Here is a 17,397-nt window from a genome sequence, read left to right on the forward strand (position 1 = left end):
CTGCCTTAAGGGACAATTGTAACAACTAGTTAACCTTCGCATCTAGTTTATAATCAGTCGTTCTTGGTCATTCGACTAAATCTTACTTAAAATGTGCATAATTTTTTGTATTGACATAAATTGTAGTTCATTATATTGAACATCCTGTTTAGTACCACTAAATCAACACTTACAATTACACGGTTTGGTCTTTCGAGCAATATATGAAACAGTGATCCATGTGAGGCTCTAGATCAGTGTAATTGTGCTCTATTAGCAGTAATAAACAGTGTAATCAATATAAATGGTTCTAAAAATTCTTTCTCAAATTCATATTAAATTATTACTCAGAAGAAATCACAAAATATACCCTTTAGTTGACAACAAATCTAATATAAAACAAAGGAGAGTGAAAAACAATTATAAATGTTGTAGGATTAATTTGATAATTGGTATTATATTTACTATATACACAATCTACTACCACTACATCAACGTTTTTATATTTATAATATTTACACTTTCTGTTCCTTCGAGCCTTCATATCTGACTCGAAGGGCCAGATGGCTTAGTCATATGGTAATAGACAGTGTGTTCGGTAAGAATAGCACTAATGGTTATGGAAATTGAAAATTAATGAATAGTAACTTTATTATTATAATTATAAAAAAAGTTCAAGTGTTATTGTTGAGAATTGTGAGTTTTTCAATAAAAAAAAATCATGATCAGTATTTGAAGTTGAAATTACTAACAATTCCTCACTATGGAATTCCATATTTGGTCTGTTTGAGCAAATTACTTAAATTCTGAAAAATCACATTTTGCACTGTCCAGTTCTTCAAGCCTTCCATAGGACACTAGTTTTGTCCATCTCCAGATCTAGATAGTGTATTTGTGACTATAACTGATAATCTGCATATTTAGTGATTTGTTTATATTTTATATACAGAAAGTTTAGATGAATTGGAAGAGATGGTAGTAGAACTATTTTCTGGCGTAAGTAATCACAACGTAAAATCTCCAGAATGGAAAACTCATCCTTTCACTGACGACCAATTCCAAACTATAGTATATGTTTCACCAGTAAAAGACGTTCGAAATTTGAATATCATCTTTCCCACTGAAGATTTTACTGAACATTACAAATCATCGGTAAGTAATACACAATTTACATGTGTACATTAATTTTTTTGTAAATCTGGTTCATATGGAAGATATTTCTTACAATTAATTTCATCACAATAACACGGTTTCCTTGGAATTGGTTCATCACTTTCAGAATTTGTTTCTTCTCCATAATTGAATGTAATTTCTTCGTTGGGTTCTATATTTCGCGCTGCGAATATCGCTACAATTGGTATGGTGCTATTTTCTCTAATAATTATCAAATTACAGTTTGGGTTACAACTGTGGTTTATGTATCTTCCGATATTACCATAAGTAGTCGGATCTATGAACGTCTTCAATAATTTATCGCCGAATCTTTCTTTCAAACAGAATATGTAGTTTGGTTGGTTATTTTTAGTGTAAGTTTTGTATCTACTTTTAGCTTCCGTGTCCGTTAGAACTTCTCCAGCATATTCACAAATAAAATTACCGGTATATATCAATTTTGACGTATATAACCCATAACCTTTATTCAGATTTGGGCATAATTTGACTTCTAAATTTTGTCGCGGTCCTAATTGCACTAACTTGTTTCCGCAAATTGTGTGCTTACAAAGACAGTTTGTATTACACTCGAAACTTGGTAATTCTAAATTATTATATTTCAGTTTGTATTGTTCAAAGTCGAGTTTGTTTGTATATTCGTAAGCAGTTCCACTTTCCATTAAACATTGGCAAGTTTCGTATAGGCAGTCACTTAAACATTTACAACCTTTTGTATAGTGTTGATATAGATTACCCGCTTCTTCAGTAGGTAAATTTCTTGAAAAATATAATACTCCTTTCACTTTATGTTCGTAATTATCTCTAAATTCCATTTTATTATCTAGAAAACTTCTACATGAAAACAGGATATATTTTTAGGTTATGTTTATTATTAATTCTTCTTTATTTTTATGACGTACTGGTCTTTTTCTCTTGTGATTAAACAGTTGAAAGTTTTGTAGTTAAAGTTTCTTATTAATTTTTGTTTATTGCTAACTACAATTCATTTTAATAACGTATTGTAAATTAGCAAAAAATAAACATAAAAAAACAGTAGCTACATAAATTTAAAATTGTTTAATTACTAATTGTTGAATCGTAAGTATAAAGACCAGTACACTTTAAAAATCGAGAAGAAAAATTATAAACATAACCTAAAAATATCTCGCAACATGATGAAACTCAATATGGAATTTATCGATAATTATGAAGTTAAAAGGAGTATTATATTCAAGATATTTACCTATTGAAGAGATGGATAATATATATCAATGTAGCTGTAAATTTTTCTTATGCATAGTGTTTATTTAATAATGAAAATAAATCGTCTTTATTGGTCTGCTATGTGTACAAAATACAATTTACAAAGTATACAATGTACACACATCATGCAATAGAAGTTATTCGACTTTATGTTATTCTTCCACTTCTTACTGTTCAACAATGCAAAAGAACATGGTACAGTCTCAAAAACAAGTTTTTCCCTCAAATAAACGGGTGTCGAATGTATTAAAACTTTCTTAATAAGGCACATAAAATGAAGTTTCACAACATTCGACATTTTTAACCAATTTAATTCCTTAATTTGGACCGAAATATCATAATTTCTTAACTTGAAAATAAATCTGTGCATATAGCACATAATTTTTCTATGCCCTGTCAAAACAAGGATAGTAAACAACATTACAATAGGTAAAAACAGTATTTGAAATTCACAAAGCTTTTTCCCATCTTGAAATTAACTTGCTTATATACAAGAGTTTCATCTTAGCATAGCTTTACTGCAAAAGTATCTTTAAATGTTTTTAAACCTCAAGTCTACATCTAAAATTAATTATAAGTTTTTAGCAAATTGTTTGAATACCAACGTCTTGCTGCCCAACTACAATTTTAAATTTTGTTGCAAATGTTCTCTACGTGTCTGAGAACAAAACAGTAAAACTTGATTCTTATTTGCATTCAGCTTTAGATTTTGCTCATTGGAATACCCAAGGATGCCCAACAAATTTTTATTTAGGTGTGTAGCGGATTCTTCTGCATCTGGATCTAATAACAGTTTGAATTTACAATTCTATAGATTATTTTGTTAACTTAGGGGCTACATTCAAAAAAAACCTCGCATATCTCCTGATGAAATGGCCAGTATTTTTTTAGCTTTTGGTCATCTCTTCCTTGCATCAAAGGTTGGAGTATTGGATTAACTTGTAATTCCAGCGTTTAGTATTTCATTTGGGTTCTTTGTTGTATAGTTTCTTGTACTGTTGCAATTAGAAGGTCTCCGTGTATCGTCTAGTTTAAAACATACCCGGGAACATCGACAATTGCACGCAGAATCTTAGATTTGTATAGTGGCTGCATTTGATTTCAAGGTCTATTTGTTTGCGTTTCTTCTTAATGTGTTCTCTCGAATTTTTGGCATCTAGTTGTTAGTGTCGCTCTGTTATGGTGTAATTACAGACTGGAAGGTCTGCGTGAATATTATGTACATTATTTAATGGGTTTAAATTGTGACATTTTATTTTTGATCTAAAGATTCTGTCTTATAAATATGATTTTAGTAAGATGAAAAGGAAAATCTGAAGAGTCCGTTTGATTTTAAATAGCAAGCAATACTTTTCTTCTTCTAATACTACTTTTATTATATAAAAAGTTTTGCAATAAGTCTTCTTTGAGATTTTTTTATTATTTTTGGTTAGTACTTCAGTCTTAAAATCTCTTTAAATATATAGGTTAGCATCACGATCCCATTTTTGGTGTTATCATGTCAATGCTTAGAGAATTCTTGTTCTTCAGGAGAGCATATTGTTAATTTCATTTCCTTTGGACTTGTCAACTTTATATTTGTCGTGTATGTATCTTGATTTCTATTTGGTTAGTTTTGGATAATCTGATCTGTAATATAATTAAGAAGGGTAAAAACTTCTGATAGGTGTCCTGAAAACAGTTCTACTTTTTCTTCGTTGCTCCTTCCTTAAGTTGTTGGATTTGGTGTAGCATTGCAAAGTGGAGAGATAGGCATTACTTTTTTTAATTTGATTTTATTGATCTACAAAAAATTGTTATCATGCATTTGTTTCAGTTTTCATTAAAGGGTGTTGCTAAGTTGGTTGTATGAATTTTTGGCCTCTGTGCCACTTCGTTATTGCTTTTCTTTTTTCAACAATAAGCCGTTTGATTCTTTGGGGGGTTGTAAATGAGAACATGAAATTTTAAAGCAAATTATATTTTTATGGAAATAAATTCAAATTTTACAATGAAAGATGTATTTATCTTTTAGCCTAGTCATTATATAAGTCATTTAATGGGACACGAAGGTCCGGGAAGTATTTTATCGGTACTAAAAGCTCGTGGATGGTCCAACAGTTTAGTAGCAGGAAACAAACCTGCTCCACGAGGTATAGGATTCTTCGCGGTGGCAGTGGATTTAACTGAAGAAGGTATTAATCATGTCGATGAGATTGTTGAATTAGTTTTCCAGGTTCGTAGAATTTTTCTCGTGTAACTAAACTGTTGATAATTTTGGAAAACTTTCAGTATTTGAATATGTTGAAAAGAGAAGGTCCACAAAAATGGGTGCAAGATGAAAATCGAGACATAGCTCAGATGATATTCAGATTTAAAGATAAAGAATCACCTAGAGGTTATATTTCTTCTTTAGTACATAGTTTACAGGTTCGTTATTATTAAGTTTTTCTTTATATGGTATTTAATGTATCAATTATTATTAGGAATATCCAATGGAAGATGTTTTATATGCAAATTACATGTTGAACGAATGGCGTCCGGATCTAGTGGAAGATACATGGAAAAATTTCGTTCCGGAGAAAGTTAGGTAAGTTTTAATAATAAAACTCATCTCAACTGTTTTGTAAATGTTACATTGGTTGTGGTAAACAAATTTAATTCATTACTTTTTGTATTTGAACGAATGAAAAAGTGATTTTTTTTTATTTTAGGATATCTGTTATAGCTAAGAAATTTGAAAAAGATTTGGATGAAAAAGAACCCTGGTATGGAACTAAATATCGTAAAGAAAAAATTCCCGATGCAACAATACAGGTATAAATAATAGAATTTTCATGACTTTTCCTCTGCTTTGATAAAAGACATAATATTGTTGACATATCTCTTTAAAAAATCGAGTGAGTTCAAATTGGGTGAATTCCTTCACCATAGTTATGATCGTCTTTTTATTTAGCTATTTCTTTATTTTCTTATTATAAAAACCTAAACCTATAAATTTTAATCATATTGTTGTGATTTATAAAATCAGAAGGTTTTATATTTTTTTCTATTAGTTTTTGGTTCAAATTTGAAAATGAGACCTTTGGAATGATATACTGACAAGATTATATCTCCATTTTAAAAAAAAAATTGGAGGGTTATACTTATCGTTTCCCTTCATATGTAAAAGATCACTGCAATAAAAATCGTATATTTGGAAATGTTTACTCTAAAATATACAGGGTTGCTTCAAAAAGTGGTTGTTAACAAGCAGTATTTCCTTCGTCTTTAGATTTCATTAGCTTGACTGGTTCTTTTATATCGATTATTGTCTCATCTTGCATATTAAATTGAAAAAAAAATCGTTTCACTGGAAATATTTATTCTAAAATCTACAGGGAAACCTCAAAAAGTAGTTATTAACTATTGTTGTTTCCCCTAACTTGCTTGGACTAGTTTTTCAGAATCACTTATTGTCCCAACTTGTATAATCACTTCAAAAAAATCATAGCGCTTTAAATGTCACTTCGAAAATTAGTTATTAACAAGCTCTATTACTTCCAATTTTAGATTTCCTCATGCTTACTGGTTCCTTAGCATTGATTGTTGTCCCATTTTGTATATTCACTTCTAAAAAAATCGTTCCACTTGAAATTTTAACTCGGAATGAACAGGGCTCCTTCAAATAATAGTTATTAGCTACTCTTCTATCCCCCCTCTCTAGAAGCTTTTCTTAGTGTAACTAGTTCTTTAGCCTCGAGTGTTGTCTTATCTTACATATTTACTTCTGAAAAAAAATCTTTTCACTTGAAATGTCAAATCCGAAATTTATACAGGACTGCTTCAAATAGTAGTTATTAACTACCCCTGCTCCTCCATCTCTAGAAGGTTTCCTTAGTTCGACCAGTTCTATTAGCATTAATTATTATCTCCTCTGGCATATTAACTTGAGAAAATCATATCATTTGAAATGTTACTCTGTAATATTAACTACCATGTTTTCCTATCCCTAGTTTTCTATAAATAAATTAGTTCTTTACCACCGCTCATTATCCTATCATGTAAATTTATATGAAAAAAATCGTATAACAAGAAATGCTCATACTGAAATATATAGAGCAATTTAAAAAAAATAATTATCAAGTGCTCTTGTTTTCCTCATCTTTTAGTTCTACTAGCTCTATTAGCATCAATTTTTGTTCCATCTTGTATATTCATTTCAATGAAATTATATCATGAGGGATATTCATCTTAAATATACAGGGCTTTAAAAAGTATTTATATGCTTTGTTAATAGCATTAAACCTCCAATAGGAAAATATCTAAAGATTAGAATACCTCTATTTATAAAACTACCAGTTTATACTCGAATATACATTTCTGATGAACTTTTAGAGATGGAAAGAAGCAGGATTATGTCCGGATTTGAAAATGCCGGAAAAGAACGAATTCATTCCCAACGATTTTAGTTTGTATCCCATCGATGAAGATGTAAGTATATCGATGGTTAATTACAATGTGTGTATTTTTAAAATAAAAAAAATTTTTAGGTAACCGAATTTCCAGTAATAGTAGAAGACACCGCCTTGACACGAGTGTGGTTCAAACAGGATGATCAATTTTTACTTCCCAAAGCGAATCTCATGTGCGATTTTGTCAGGTAATTATTTTATCATGAAATAATTTTTTTTTATATTCATAAACCTAATTTTCTTATATTTCTTTCTCAACTTTTTCTGTGTGTTCCATTTCAGCTCTTCCTATTTTTATTTTTTTCTTAATACCAGGGTAATTCATATTATATCTATTGGAAACTGGAACTGTGACATATTCATCAATAAGTTTCTAATCTAATGGATAGAGGTTACCAAACCATATTTTTATGGTTTTTTCTTGTGATCGCAGCTTATCCCATGGTAGGCTATCAAGTTTCAAGCTCATTTTCGTCAATAGTTTGTTTGTTAGAATTTTTTAACCTCTGAAATAGAACCGAAAATATTTTATGGTGACTTTTTTTCTAATAAACGACTATTATGTGTGGTCGAAATGTCACTGACGATGCTCAATAACGAGGTTGTCCAAAAGAGGTGGTTAAATAAAAAAAATCATCATGGAAAACCTTAAATTGAAAGAGATAATAGACATTATGAAGATATCATTGAGTGTTCACATCATTTTACAAGAGCTTTTAAGCATGGAAATGCAAATCTCCAAATTATTAGCACATTTTTCCATAGTGGAACCTAAACAACAAAATGAATGATGATCCAAATTGAAGTTTGGAGAGTTTCAAGAAAGATAAAAAGGATCTTTTGAATCAATATGTGAAGTTGACTTCACCACTATAAATTTAAATAAAAATGGTCGTTATCTAAACCTAGAGGGAGGAAAAACCTAACAATTTGATTATGATCTTTGTAATTTGTAGTACCCACGACATATTTTGTTAAAATATTTTGAAAAACAATTAACTGTGTATTTAAGAACCGAAGAAAGAAGAAAATTTGGAATGATTCCATATGTAGAAGAAAAAAAAATTCATATCCACAAGTTGATAAAATGGCTTAGTTTTGTTTCAGTACACACCTTAATCTCCAAATTTAGCTTCTAGTAGAAGTCCTGGTTCGCTGAGAAAGAGGTTATCCAAAAGAGGAGGTTGTATAAAAAAATCATCATGGAAAACCTTAAATTGAAAGAGATAGAAAGACATTACGAAGATATCATAAAATGTTTACACCATTTTACATGAGCTTTTGATCATGGAAAAACTTATTTTCAAATTATTGACGCGTTTACCCATAGTGGAACCTAAATAACAAAAAATTGATGATTCAAATTGAAGTTTGGAGGGTTTCAAGAAAAATAAAAAGCATCTTTTGCATCGATATGTGAAGTTGGCTTCACTATTACACACATTTGAATCAAAATGGCAGTCATCTTAATGGATTTTACCAGAAGGAAGCATAAACATAATAATCAACTGGAGAAGTTGTGAATCTCTGTATTTCGTGGTTCACCCAATATACTATTAATATAATATTAGAAAAAATCATGAACAGTCGCAATTACTGCATGTATTTAAGAACTATCAGACTATCATGAAATAAATTCAGGAGTACCCCAGGGCAGTTCTGGGGCCGTTCTTGTATCTACTTGTCACACTCGATATACTCGAATACTTATAGCAACGTTTGCAGATGATACAGCAGTGATTTCATCTAATAAAAATCCAACTCAAGCATCGGAAAGTCTTCAAAACCATCTCGACACTCCTGGATCAAAAAATGACATCCCTCAAATTTCCATTAATAATAACAATAATCCAGTGAAAGATGAAGTGAAATATCTAGGCCTCATTTGAATCCAAAATTCTTCGAATTCTGCTCGACTCTCCATGGTATATCTCAAATTTAACCATCCACAATGACCTTAATATATCATTCATCAACAATGTCACAAAAACGAACGTAAACAAATATAAAGACCGCTGTGCTAACAATAGCAACCCCCTCTGAAAGAAAGAAGACTAAAAAGTAAATGGCCCGAAGATCTGATAAAATGAACTCGCAGTGAATGAACAGTACCTGCCATAAGACCTTCACCTGCATCATACCATATGCGGAAGAAAAAAAATTTTCTTCTACAAGTTGATAAAATGGCTTTGTTTTGTTTCCACTCGCACTGTAATCTCCAGATCTAGCCTCTAGTGACTAGTGGTCTCTTAAGACCAGAAACAATGTTTCTATAAAAAAAAAATATCAATCAAAAGAAGGAGTCATCGTTAACAGGGAAGATAGAAAAATGGAAAGGTTGCAAATTTGGCTATAAAACTTGGTTTTTTGTATACAGCATCCTTTATTTATTCATTTATGTGTTACGAGGAAAAACCCATTTCAAATTTCCTGTTTATTTCAGTCCTCTGGCTTACTTAGATCCGCTCAATTGTAATTTGACGCACATGTTGGTACAATTGTTCAAAGACGCCTTGAATGAATATGCGTACGCTGCCGAACTTGCTGGACTGAAGTGGGAACTGATTAACACAAAATACGGTTTAATTGTAAGACCCAAAAATTTGTTAGTTTTTCGAAATTTTCTTCATATGTATAATATTTTAGTTGGGCATTGGCGGTTACAACAACAAACAACATATATTTTTGCAAAAAATCATGGAAAAATTGACAAACTTCAAAATAGATCCTAAAAGATTCAACATAATTAAAGAAACCGTAAGTAGATTTGATAATCTATGAAAAAAAGTTTCAATGTTACCAGATTTTCAAAACTATAAAAAAATAAAGGAAATAATAATTTTAAAATTGAAAATATGTTTTAGTATGTAAGAAATTTGAAAAATTTCGCGGCGGAGCAACCTTACCAACACGCTGTATATTACTTGACTGTTTTATTGACGGAACATTCGTGGACCAAACAAGAACTTCTTGCAGCTGTTGACCGTAAGTGTACCTCATCGATTATTAATTCTCTAATTTATAGGTAACAAAATCTTTATATATGATATTCATTCCAAAAATACCGAACCTACTTTCTTATCTCCGCGTAAATACTTACCTGCAAACAGTTTTTGAGGATTTTATAAACATTCACTTATAGTAGAGGAATTTTCATGCTATTTATTTTTAAATTCTGACTTATGCATTTCTTTGTTCAATTTTAATACATTTCAGAAATGACGATTGAAAGATTGGAAGCATTCATCCCTCAAATATTATCCAAGATGCACATCGAATGTCTAATCCACGGTAACGCTAATAAAGAAAAGGCACTTGAACTTGTTCGAATCATCGAAGACAGTTTAACATCATCAATGAATATGTCTCCCTTACTTCCTAGACAGTTACTACTCAATAGAGAATTAAAATTAGAAGACGGTTGTCAATATTCCTACGAAGTTAAAAACGACGTCCACAAATCTTCCTGCGTCGAGTTATATTATCAATGCGGATTGCAATCCAAAGAAAATAATATGAAACTCGAATTGGTTGCTCAGATTCTTCAAGAACCTTGTTTCAATATTTTGCGGACTAAGGTAAATTGTTTAAGATACTTTTTAGTGTGCTAGAGCTGTACTTTGCCGTTTGTCACGTGATACTGGTCACATTGACGTAACTTTAGAAGCAAGTGGTGCGTGATTTTTATTAAAGCTATTAGCTGTAGGTTAATTTTACTTTTTTATTTCCGTAAAGGAAAGAAAGCTGCTGTGGCTCATAAAGGAATATGTGATTGCTTAACAGAACGTGTTAGAACAGGTATAAAAAATTCCGCCCTGGAGATGTCTCCCTCAAAGATGAGCAACGTGGTTGGCCTACTAAAGTGGATGATGACCAAATCAAACTCATAATAGAAGAGGATCGTCATATAACTGTTCGAGATGTAGCGAAGAGGCTACATGTATCACATACAACAATTGAAAAACATTTAAAATGTCTTGGGCTAGTTAAGAAGCTTGATATTTGGGTACCTCACAAATTGAAAGAATCATCATTTGTGATATGCACATTAAACGAAATGAAACCAACTCTTGAGAAGACTCATCACTGGTGATGAAAAATGGGTCCTTTACAGTAACATAGTTTGAAAATGATCATGGAGCAAATATGATGAACAACTACATCAAAAGCTGAAAAACAAAAAAAAGCCCATGCTGTCAGTTTAGTGGGATTACAGAGCTGTTATGTTTTTTGAGCTGCTTTAGGAACCAAACTATCAATTATGATGTTTACTGTCAACAATTGATGAAATTGGATGAAGGAATCAAAGAAAAACAACCAGAATTGTCAAATATGAAAGGTTTAGTATTCTACCATGATAATACAAGGCCTCACACATCTGGGTTCAGTTTTTTGCTGATAAGAACCAGAAATTTTATGAGCGCGGAAATTTTATGAAGCTGAAAGAAAGATGGCAAAAGATTACTTTGTCGCTAACCCAATATTTGAATTTGTATAATTATCCTTTCTCTTATTTTAAATCAAAAGCATAACTTTTCAATATGTAAACTAAACCACAACCACCATAATCTCCAAATCTAGCCCCTAGTGACTAGTAGCTGTTTTTAGATCCAAAAAATGATCCAAATATAGAAACTCGAAGAGAACAAACTGTTTGAATTAGGTTGTCATTTATTTTGGAATTTGAGTGACAAAAGATAGGTTAAGCTCGATTTAGATCAAAATAAAAAAACCTATGAAAAAGTATAAGCTGCAATCTTACAAAAATTAACTATTTGAAAAAGGAAAAATAAATAACGGTGATTATTACTGTATAAAAAAGAAGAAGACAATAGTCAAAATCAATAAACCATAATAATCTCTATATCTATCCCCTAATGCTGTTTTAGATCCAAAAAATGATCCAAGTATAGAAACTCAAAGAGATTACATAGTTTGAATTAGTTTGTCATTTATTTTGGAATTTAACTGGCAAAAGATAGCTTGAGCTCCATTTAGAACAAAATAAAAAAAAAACTGAAAAAGTATTAACCCAAAAGTTTTCTATCTCTTCAATAAGTAAATTTACTTCAGTAATAAGAACTTCTGCTGTTTTTCCAAACTAGTGTTATTCTTTCTTCGAGCTCATCAATTCTTAGACTTCCCTTGCCATAATTCCCCACAAATTTTGGATTCAGATCCGGACTAGCCTAAATTTAATTCCCAAAATTATTAAACCACCGTTTAGTAGAGAGTGTAGTATGAGTTGGCACGATATCTTGCTAAAAAATTATTTGCTCTTTCTCCAACAATCTAATAAACATTTTGATAAATAACTGCATTCATTTTATCGGAAATAAATGGGATTTGTAATTTCCTTTTTTCATTAAAATCAACTTGACTTCTCTATCCCAATGCAACCTTCTTCATAAACATTTTTTTCTTTTCTAAAGTCACTCTTGTTATAAATTGATATTTTTTCATCTACCAATTTTGGCTTTTCTGAATATGATTTTTTCAACGAAATTCAGTCGTTACTACAAATAATCTGCTTTTTTAATATTAGCTTACAATATTTTAAGATTTGTGGCTCCATTATCCAGTTCATGACCAAGCTAGTATCACATGCATCACAATATGTGTGGAGGATGCTCCTGTTTTTGAAAATCCTCTCAAAACCGCCCGTTTCACTCGATTAAGAAAGTTTGGAGATCTGCCTTGACTAAAAGGTGGTAAAATGAAGAAAGAAGAAGAAAATAGAATCTGTATTTTGATATAGGAGGCAACAGTTGAAATACTTAATTGGAGACATAAATAAATATTTACTCACTTTCTCTAACCCTCCACGTGCGTTTTGACAAATATATCATCTTAATAAAGAAAGAAGTAGACTATAAAGTGGTTAAATGAAGAAAGAATAAGAAAATTTGTAATATATATAATATATAAATTTGAAATTTATATATATATATATATATATATATATATATATATATATATATACATATATATATATATATATATTAATTCCCGTAAGTAAATAATTTAAATAAAAATAATTTCAACATATTTCAGGAACAATTAGGTTACATAGTATTCAGCGGTGTAAGAAGATCTAACGGTGTACAAGGATTAAGAATAATTGTACAATCTGATAGACATCCAAATTACTTAGATTCGAGGATAGAAGCATTTTTAGACAGCATGCTGGTAATATAATAAAATGAACAATCTTTTCAAATAATTTCAATAACTCGCTTATTTATTTTAGACTCAGATCATCGAAATGTCCGAAGAAGATTTTGTGAAGCATCGCGAAGCTTGGGCTGCTCAAAGATTAGAAAAACCCAAACAATTGAACGCTTTAACGAATCGTTTTTGGTCGGAAATAACGACACAGCAATACCATTTCGATAGGGCGAACGTTGAGGTCGCATATTTAAGATCTATCACCAAAAATGACATAATCGAATTTTATAAGGTAAATATAGTTTATAATTTAATTGGAAATATTAAGAAAAAGCAATTTTATAACATAAAAAAGTATCTAAATTGAAATTTTTGTAACCATTGTTGAATATACACCATAATTGGTCCTTCGAGTCTTCATATACGACTCAAAGGACCAAATTATGTAACTTGGACTCTTTGTGTAGTGTTTCAATGCAAAATATCAATTTATTAAATAAATATTGTATTTTAAACCACACGAAATCATTTAAATCGTATTTTCCTTTACGTTTTAGTGTTTTGAGTGGTAATCATACACTATCCATTAATTTACGCTAGTGACTAGTAATCTTGACAGAAATTTTTTTCTTAATATACTTATTTGTGAAAATTATATAATTTATTTTAATTCAGGAAATGCTCAGTAGCAACGCCGAAAAACGTAAAAAACTATCAGTTCAAGTTGTGTCCGTAGCAGAAGGAGGTGCTGGCTTAAACTCAACTGAAAATTCACACGGAACGTGTAAAAGTTCTGTCATAAATGACGTAACCGTGTTCAAGAGTAGCCACGAAATGTATCCTTTGGTACAACCGTATATAAATATTACAAGAAAAGGCAACAAATGTAAACTGTGATGTCAAACTTAGTTTATCTTTTTTTATACCATCAACATATTTATTTAATTTGAATATTAGTATTGTTTTTATTGAACACATTGTATATTCTCATTATTGTAATTAAATAATTACTATTTCTGGTCCATCAAGCCGGATATGAAGGCTCGAAGAACCAGATAATGTGGTTTTAAGCGTTGGTGGAATGTTAGAGGGGTAGCGACGGTACATAACTCATTTTTGGCATTCCTTTTCTCCATTGTTTTTGACATTCTGAAATCTTCTCTACGTTGAATATGGATTCTTCGAACTTTGATGAAACTAATTGATTTTGTAAGATGTCGCATGAGATTCTCAATTCTTCACACACTTTTACGCCTCCTGAATCCTGATGACTCCTTTCGCATCTTTTTAATCTTTCTTGATAAGTAATATGTCAGTGTTCATGTTTCCTCATCGTATGAGTCTACTGGGCGAATAGATCTGCATCTTTGTGGTGTGATTTAAAAATTTGGTTTTCAGTAAGCTCAGATATACATAATATGGCTTGAATCGCTACTTGTTGGATGTTAACATTATATGAGAACTTGCAGTTAAATAATTACACTTCATGGTCCATCGAGCCGGATATGAATGCTCAAGGGACCAGATACTGCGATTTGAAGCGTTAGTGTAATGTTAGAGAAACAGTGATGGTACATATTGTACATGTTTTAACTTATTAATCACTTTACCATGCAGCACTATACCCCCTACGTTGGTTTTGATCTCCTCATCAATGGACCTCCATAGCATTCTGACCTTTGATTTTGAACACCATTCTGTAATTCAGTTAGTAGGGCTTGTATCTCTACTTGATTGATGTTTATTAACATCATATCAGAACTTACAGTTAAATAATTACACTTCCTGGTCCTTCGAGCCGGATAGGAAGGCTCAAAGGACCAGATAATGTTATAAAATAATGTGTTCAGTAAAAATAATACCCAGTGTGTTGTAGCAATTTTTATATGCATTGTTTATTTCACAATTTTTTTTTTATTTTTGTTCAATAAGCAAACATGATTTGTATGTGAAAGGATAGGGTGGTGGTGAGGGTGCATATTTATATTTTAACTTATTCCCCGTTATAATAATTTACAGGAAATGTTTGAATTGTATGTTAGTGTATTGAACTGTTGTAAAATTCATTTAAGACTATTTGTAAATAAAAAATTGTGTTGATGTTCGTGTAAATAGAAACTGAATTCAAATATATAATCAAAAACTTTTTTTTTAAATTTATTTTTCCCTGCTTGAACTTTCTCTTCTATCAACGCATGGCGCTTTTGTGTCAAATCCGAGACATTAGAATATTTTTGGAAATGAAAACCACAGGGGAAAAAGGAAGAAGATACAATTTTCGAAATTTCCTTAATGTTAATAATATTTATAGTAGAAAAAGGTAACCAAAGTTTCCTCAACGGTTTTGCTGCGATTTATAGTCAATAATAATAAAAAAATTACATGGTATCCATTAATGAATTAGTTTATGAATGTTATGTTGTGAGACTGTGGCAACTAAACACCAAATAAATATTCCAAATAACTATGTATCATCATCAGGGAGTTAATTAAACGAAAGATAAGAATATAAAAACTAAATGGTACGTATGTATTTATTAAGAATTCAAGTAAATTTCAACTTTTACAATTAACGAAAAGTCAACAATGTAACCGGATTTTTTTATATCATCTCGTGATACCCGGAATAAACTCTCCTCTTTAAAACCAAACATTAATCCCGAAGCAATATCCAAACTTTTATCAATCTGATTTATAATATATATTTTATGTTTTTTAATGAAACCTTTGCTCGAAGGTTTCAGTTGTGTACCAAAATATTCTTCATCTAAATAATTAGGATAAAACTGTAAGTGGAGGGAATGTCCTGAAAAATTCAATCAATTTATAGCAAAGGGCCCACAAGAGGATTCAGCGTTTTGTATTTTCCTCATAATATTCCAGCAAAATGTTCTCTGGGAAGCTTTAAGGTGCAATTTCCTGTTAATGCTAGCTTAGAGCATCAAATGAGTGCTATCTTAAATTAATGCAGCCTGAGAGATAAGAGCGTCAAGCATAAAAATTCCTCTGTCAATAGATAATTTATTCACTAATTGCTTGGTTGATTTCTTAGCTTAAATGGGTAAATTATTCTGATCGGTTAATGTTAAAGTTATCGATAAGATGAAGAAGAGAGAGCGCTACTGAACCTGCCACCACCGGATAATCCAGATAGTAAAACTAAAGCCAGGTAATCTGGAAGGTAGCCTGAGGATTCTAGAGCTAATAAAGCTAGAAAGCCTTGACAAACCAATGGACCGAATGTATAACATGTTGGACAAAGATACCCCATTGGCAGTGGTAATTAATGACCGCCAATCAAGGGTCAACAAGAATCTTCCGAAACATCGAAATGTATCTTTTTGGTACACAGACAGTTCGAAGCTAGACCAGGAAATGATGAAGCAGACAGCCTTTCTAAACAAGGGGCAACAACTCCATACCTTGGACCATAATTCTACTGTGGCCTCACGAGATGCCACATCAATAACTAATTGAATGAATAGCTAAATAATCAGATGGAGTTTTATTGGAGAAACATTCCATGCCTAAGACAATCGAAAAGATTCATAATAATATCAACTAAGAAGTCTGAAGAACTTCTCGTTATGACCAGAAACGACATGAAAGTTGTGGACTGTCTTCTGATAGGTCGTCACTACCTCGTTAAATACCACCTGAGAATGAGTCTCACTGGACAAAATCAAACTTGAAATCAACTTTCACAGCTTTCCAGTAGCGGGAAACTGGAAATGGGGCAGAAAACTTATTGACAAAAGGGAAGAATGAATTAGATGACTAAAAATTGAAAAAAAAGGTGTATAATTATATAAAAGTTGGCTGTCTTCATTTTAAAGAAACTGATTTTTTCGAAAAAAATTTTGAACTTATACTAAGAAGATGCTATTCTTTTCAAGAATCTACCAGTGACACGTGATCCCTGTTCATCCCTCAAGTCTACATTTTCTAGAGCAACTCTTAGAATAGGAGGAAGATCTCTTGATTTAAAAAAATACTACTAAAGAATTGTCAACACCTTGTAAAAATGGACTCGATTTTGAAGATGAGGAAGACAGGGGCATTATTATCTTGGATGAATACTCAAAGATGTGAAGAAGACGGTGCAGGAGCCAGTCATAGATATTTTAATGTGCAAATGAACACACCAACAGTTTTTACACTATGTGAACTAATAACTAATGAAAAGAAACTTCGGAACTTCACTGGAATAAACTTTTAATGATTGTTGTGAACAATACACTGGAAAGTCACTAAAACAGTGTTGCCAACGCTCAATAATTTATCTCCCTAAATCCCCAAACTGAAACTCCTAAAATGCCGAGAATAGGAAACTAGGGATTTTCCTCCTAAAAAAATTTATTATTTATAATAAATAATTGAATAACATTAAAAATAATAAAAT

The 17,397-nt window shown here is 31.1% G+C and overlaps 2 protein-coding genes across 3 annotated transcripts in view; one reads left to right on the top strand and one right to left on the bottom strand.

Annotated features, from left to right (window-relative positions):
• Positions 1-15,141, top strand: part of LOC130441921 (insulin-degrading enzyme) — a 29,340-nt gene extending 14,199 nt beyond the window's left edge. For both annotated transcript variants that reach the window (XM_056775802.1, XM_056775803.1), the window contains 14 exons: positions 929-1,131; positions 4,409-4,609; positions 4,666-4,803; positions 4,860-4,963; positions 5,088-5,190; positions 6,751-6,846; positions 6,906-7,015; positions 9,271-9,415; positions 9,474-9,584; positions 9,692-9,812; positions 10,044-10,405; positions 12,882-13,016; positions 13,078-13,287; positions 13,671-15,141. In XM_056775802.1, coding sequence (XP_056631780.1) covers positions 929-1,131; positions 4,409-4,609; positions 4,666-4,803; positions 4,860-4,963; positions 5,088-5,190; positions 6,751-6,846; positions 6,906-7,015; positions 9,271-9,415; positions 9,474-9,584; positions 9,692-9,812; positions 10,044-10,405; positions 12,882-13,016; positions 13,078-13,287; positions 13,671-13,892 — 2,261 coding nt within the window. In that variant the 3' untranslated portion in view covers positions 13,893-15,141. The remainder of the gene's footprint in view (positions 1-928; positions 1,132-4,408; positions 4,610-4,665; positions 4,804-4,859; positions 4,964-5,087; positions 5,191-6,750; positions 6,847-6,905; positions 7,016-9,270; positions 9,416-9,473; positions 9,585-9,691; positions 9,813-10,043; positions 10,406-12,881; positions 13,017-13,077; positions 13,288-13,670) is intronic.
• Positions 1,147-1,991, bottom strand: LOC130441922 (probable histone-lysine N-methyltransferase set-23). Its single transcript, XM_056775804.1, has one exon. The coding sequence runs from the start codon at positions 1,962-1,964 to the stop codon at positions 1,161-1,163; it is 804 nt and encodes a 267-aa protein (XP_056631782.1). The 5' UTR covers positions 1,965-1,991; the 3' UTR covers positions 1,147-1,160.
• Positions 15,142-17,397: the final 2,256 nt, after the last annotated feature.

Source organism: Diorhabda sublineata, chromosome 3, assembly GCF_026230105.1.
Source record: "Diorhabda sublineata isolate icDioSubl1.1 chromosome 3, icDioSubl1.1, whole genome shotgun sequence".
Lineage (NCBI taxonomy): Eukaryota > Metazoa > Arthropoda > Insecta > Coleoptera > Chrysomelidae > Diorhabda > Diorhabda sublineata.

Bases quoted from the DNA above. Each gene is read 5' to 3' on its own strand.
- LOC130441922 (XM_056775804.1), bottom strand. From the start codon at position 1,964: ATGGAATTTAGAGATAATTACGAACATAAAGTGAAAGGAGTATTATAT.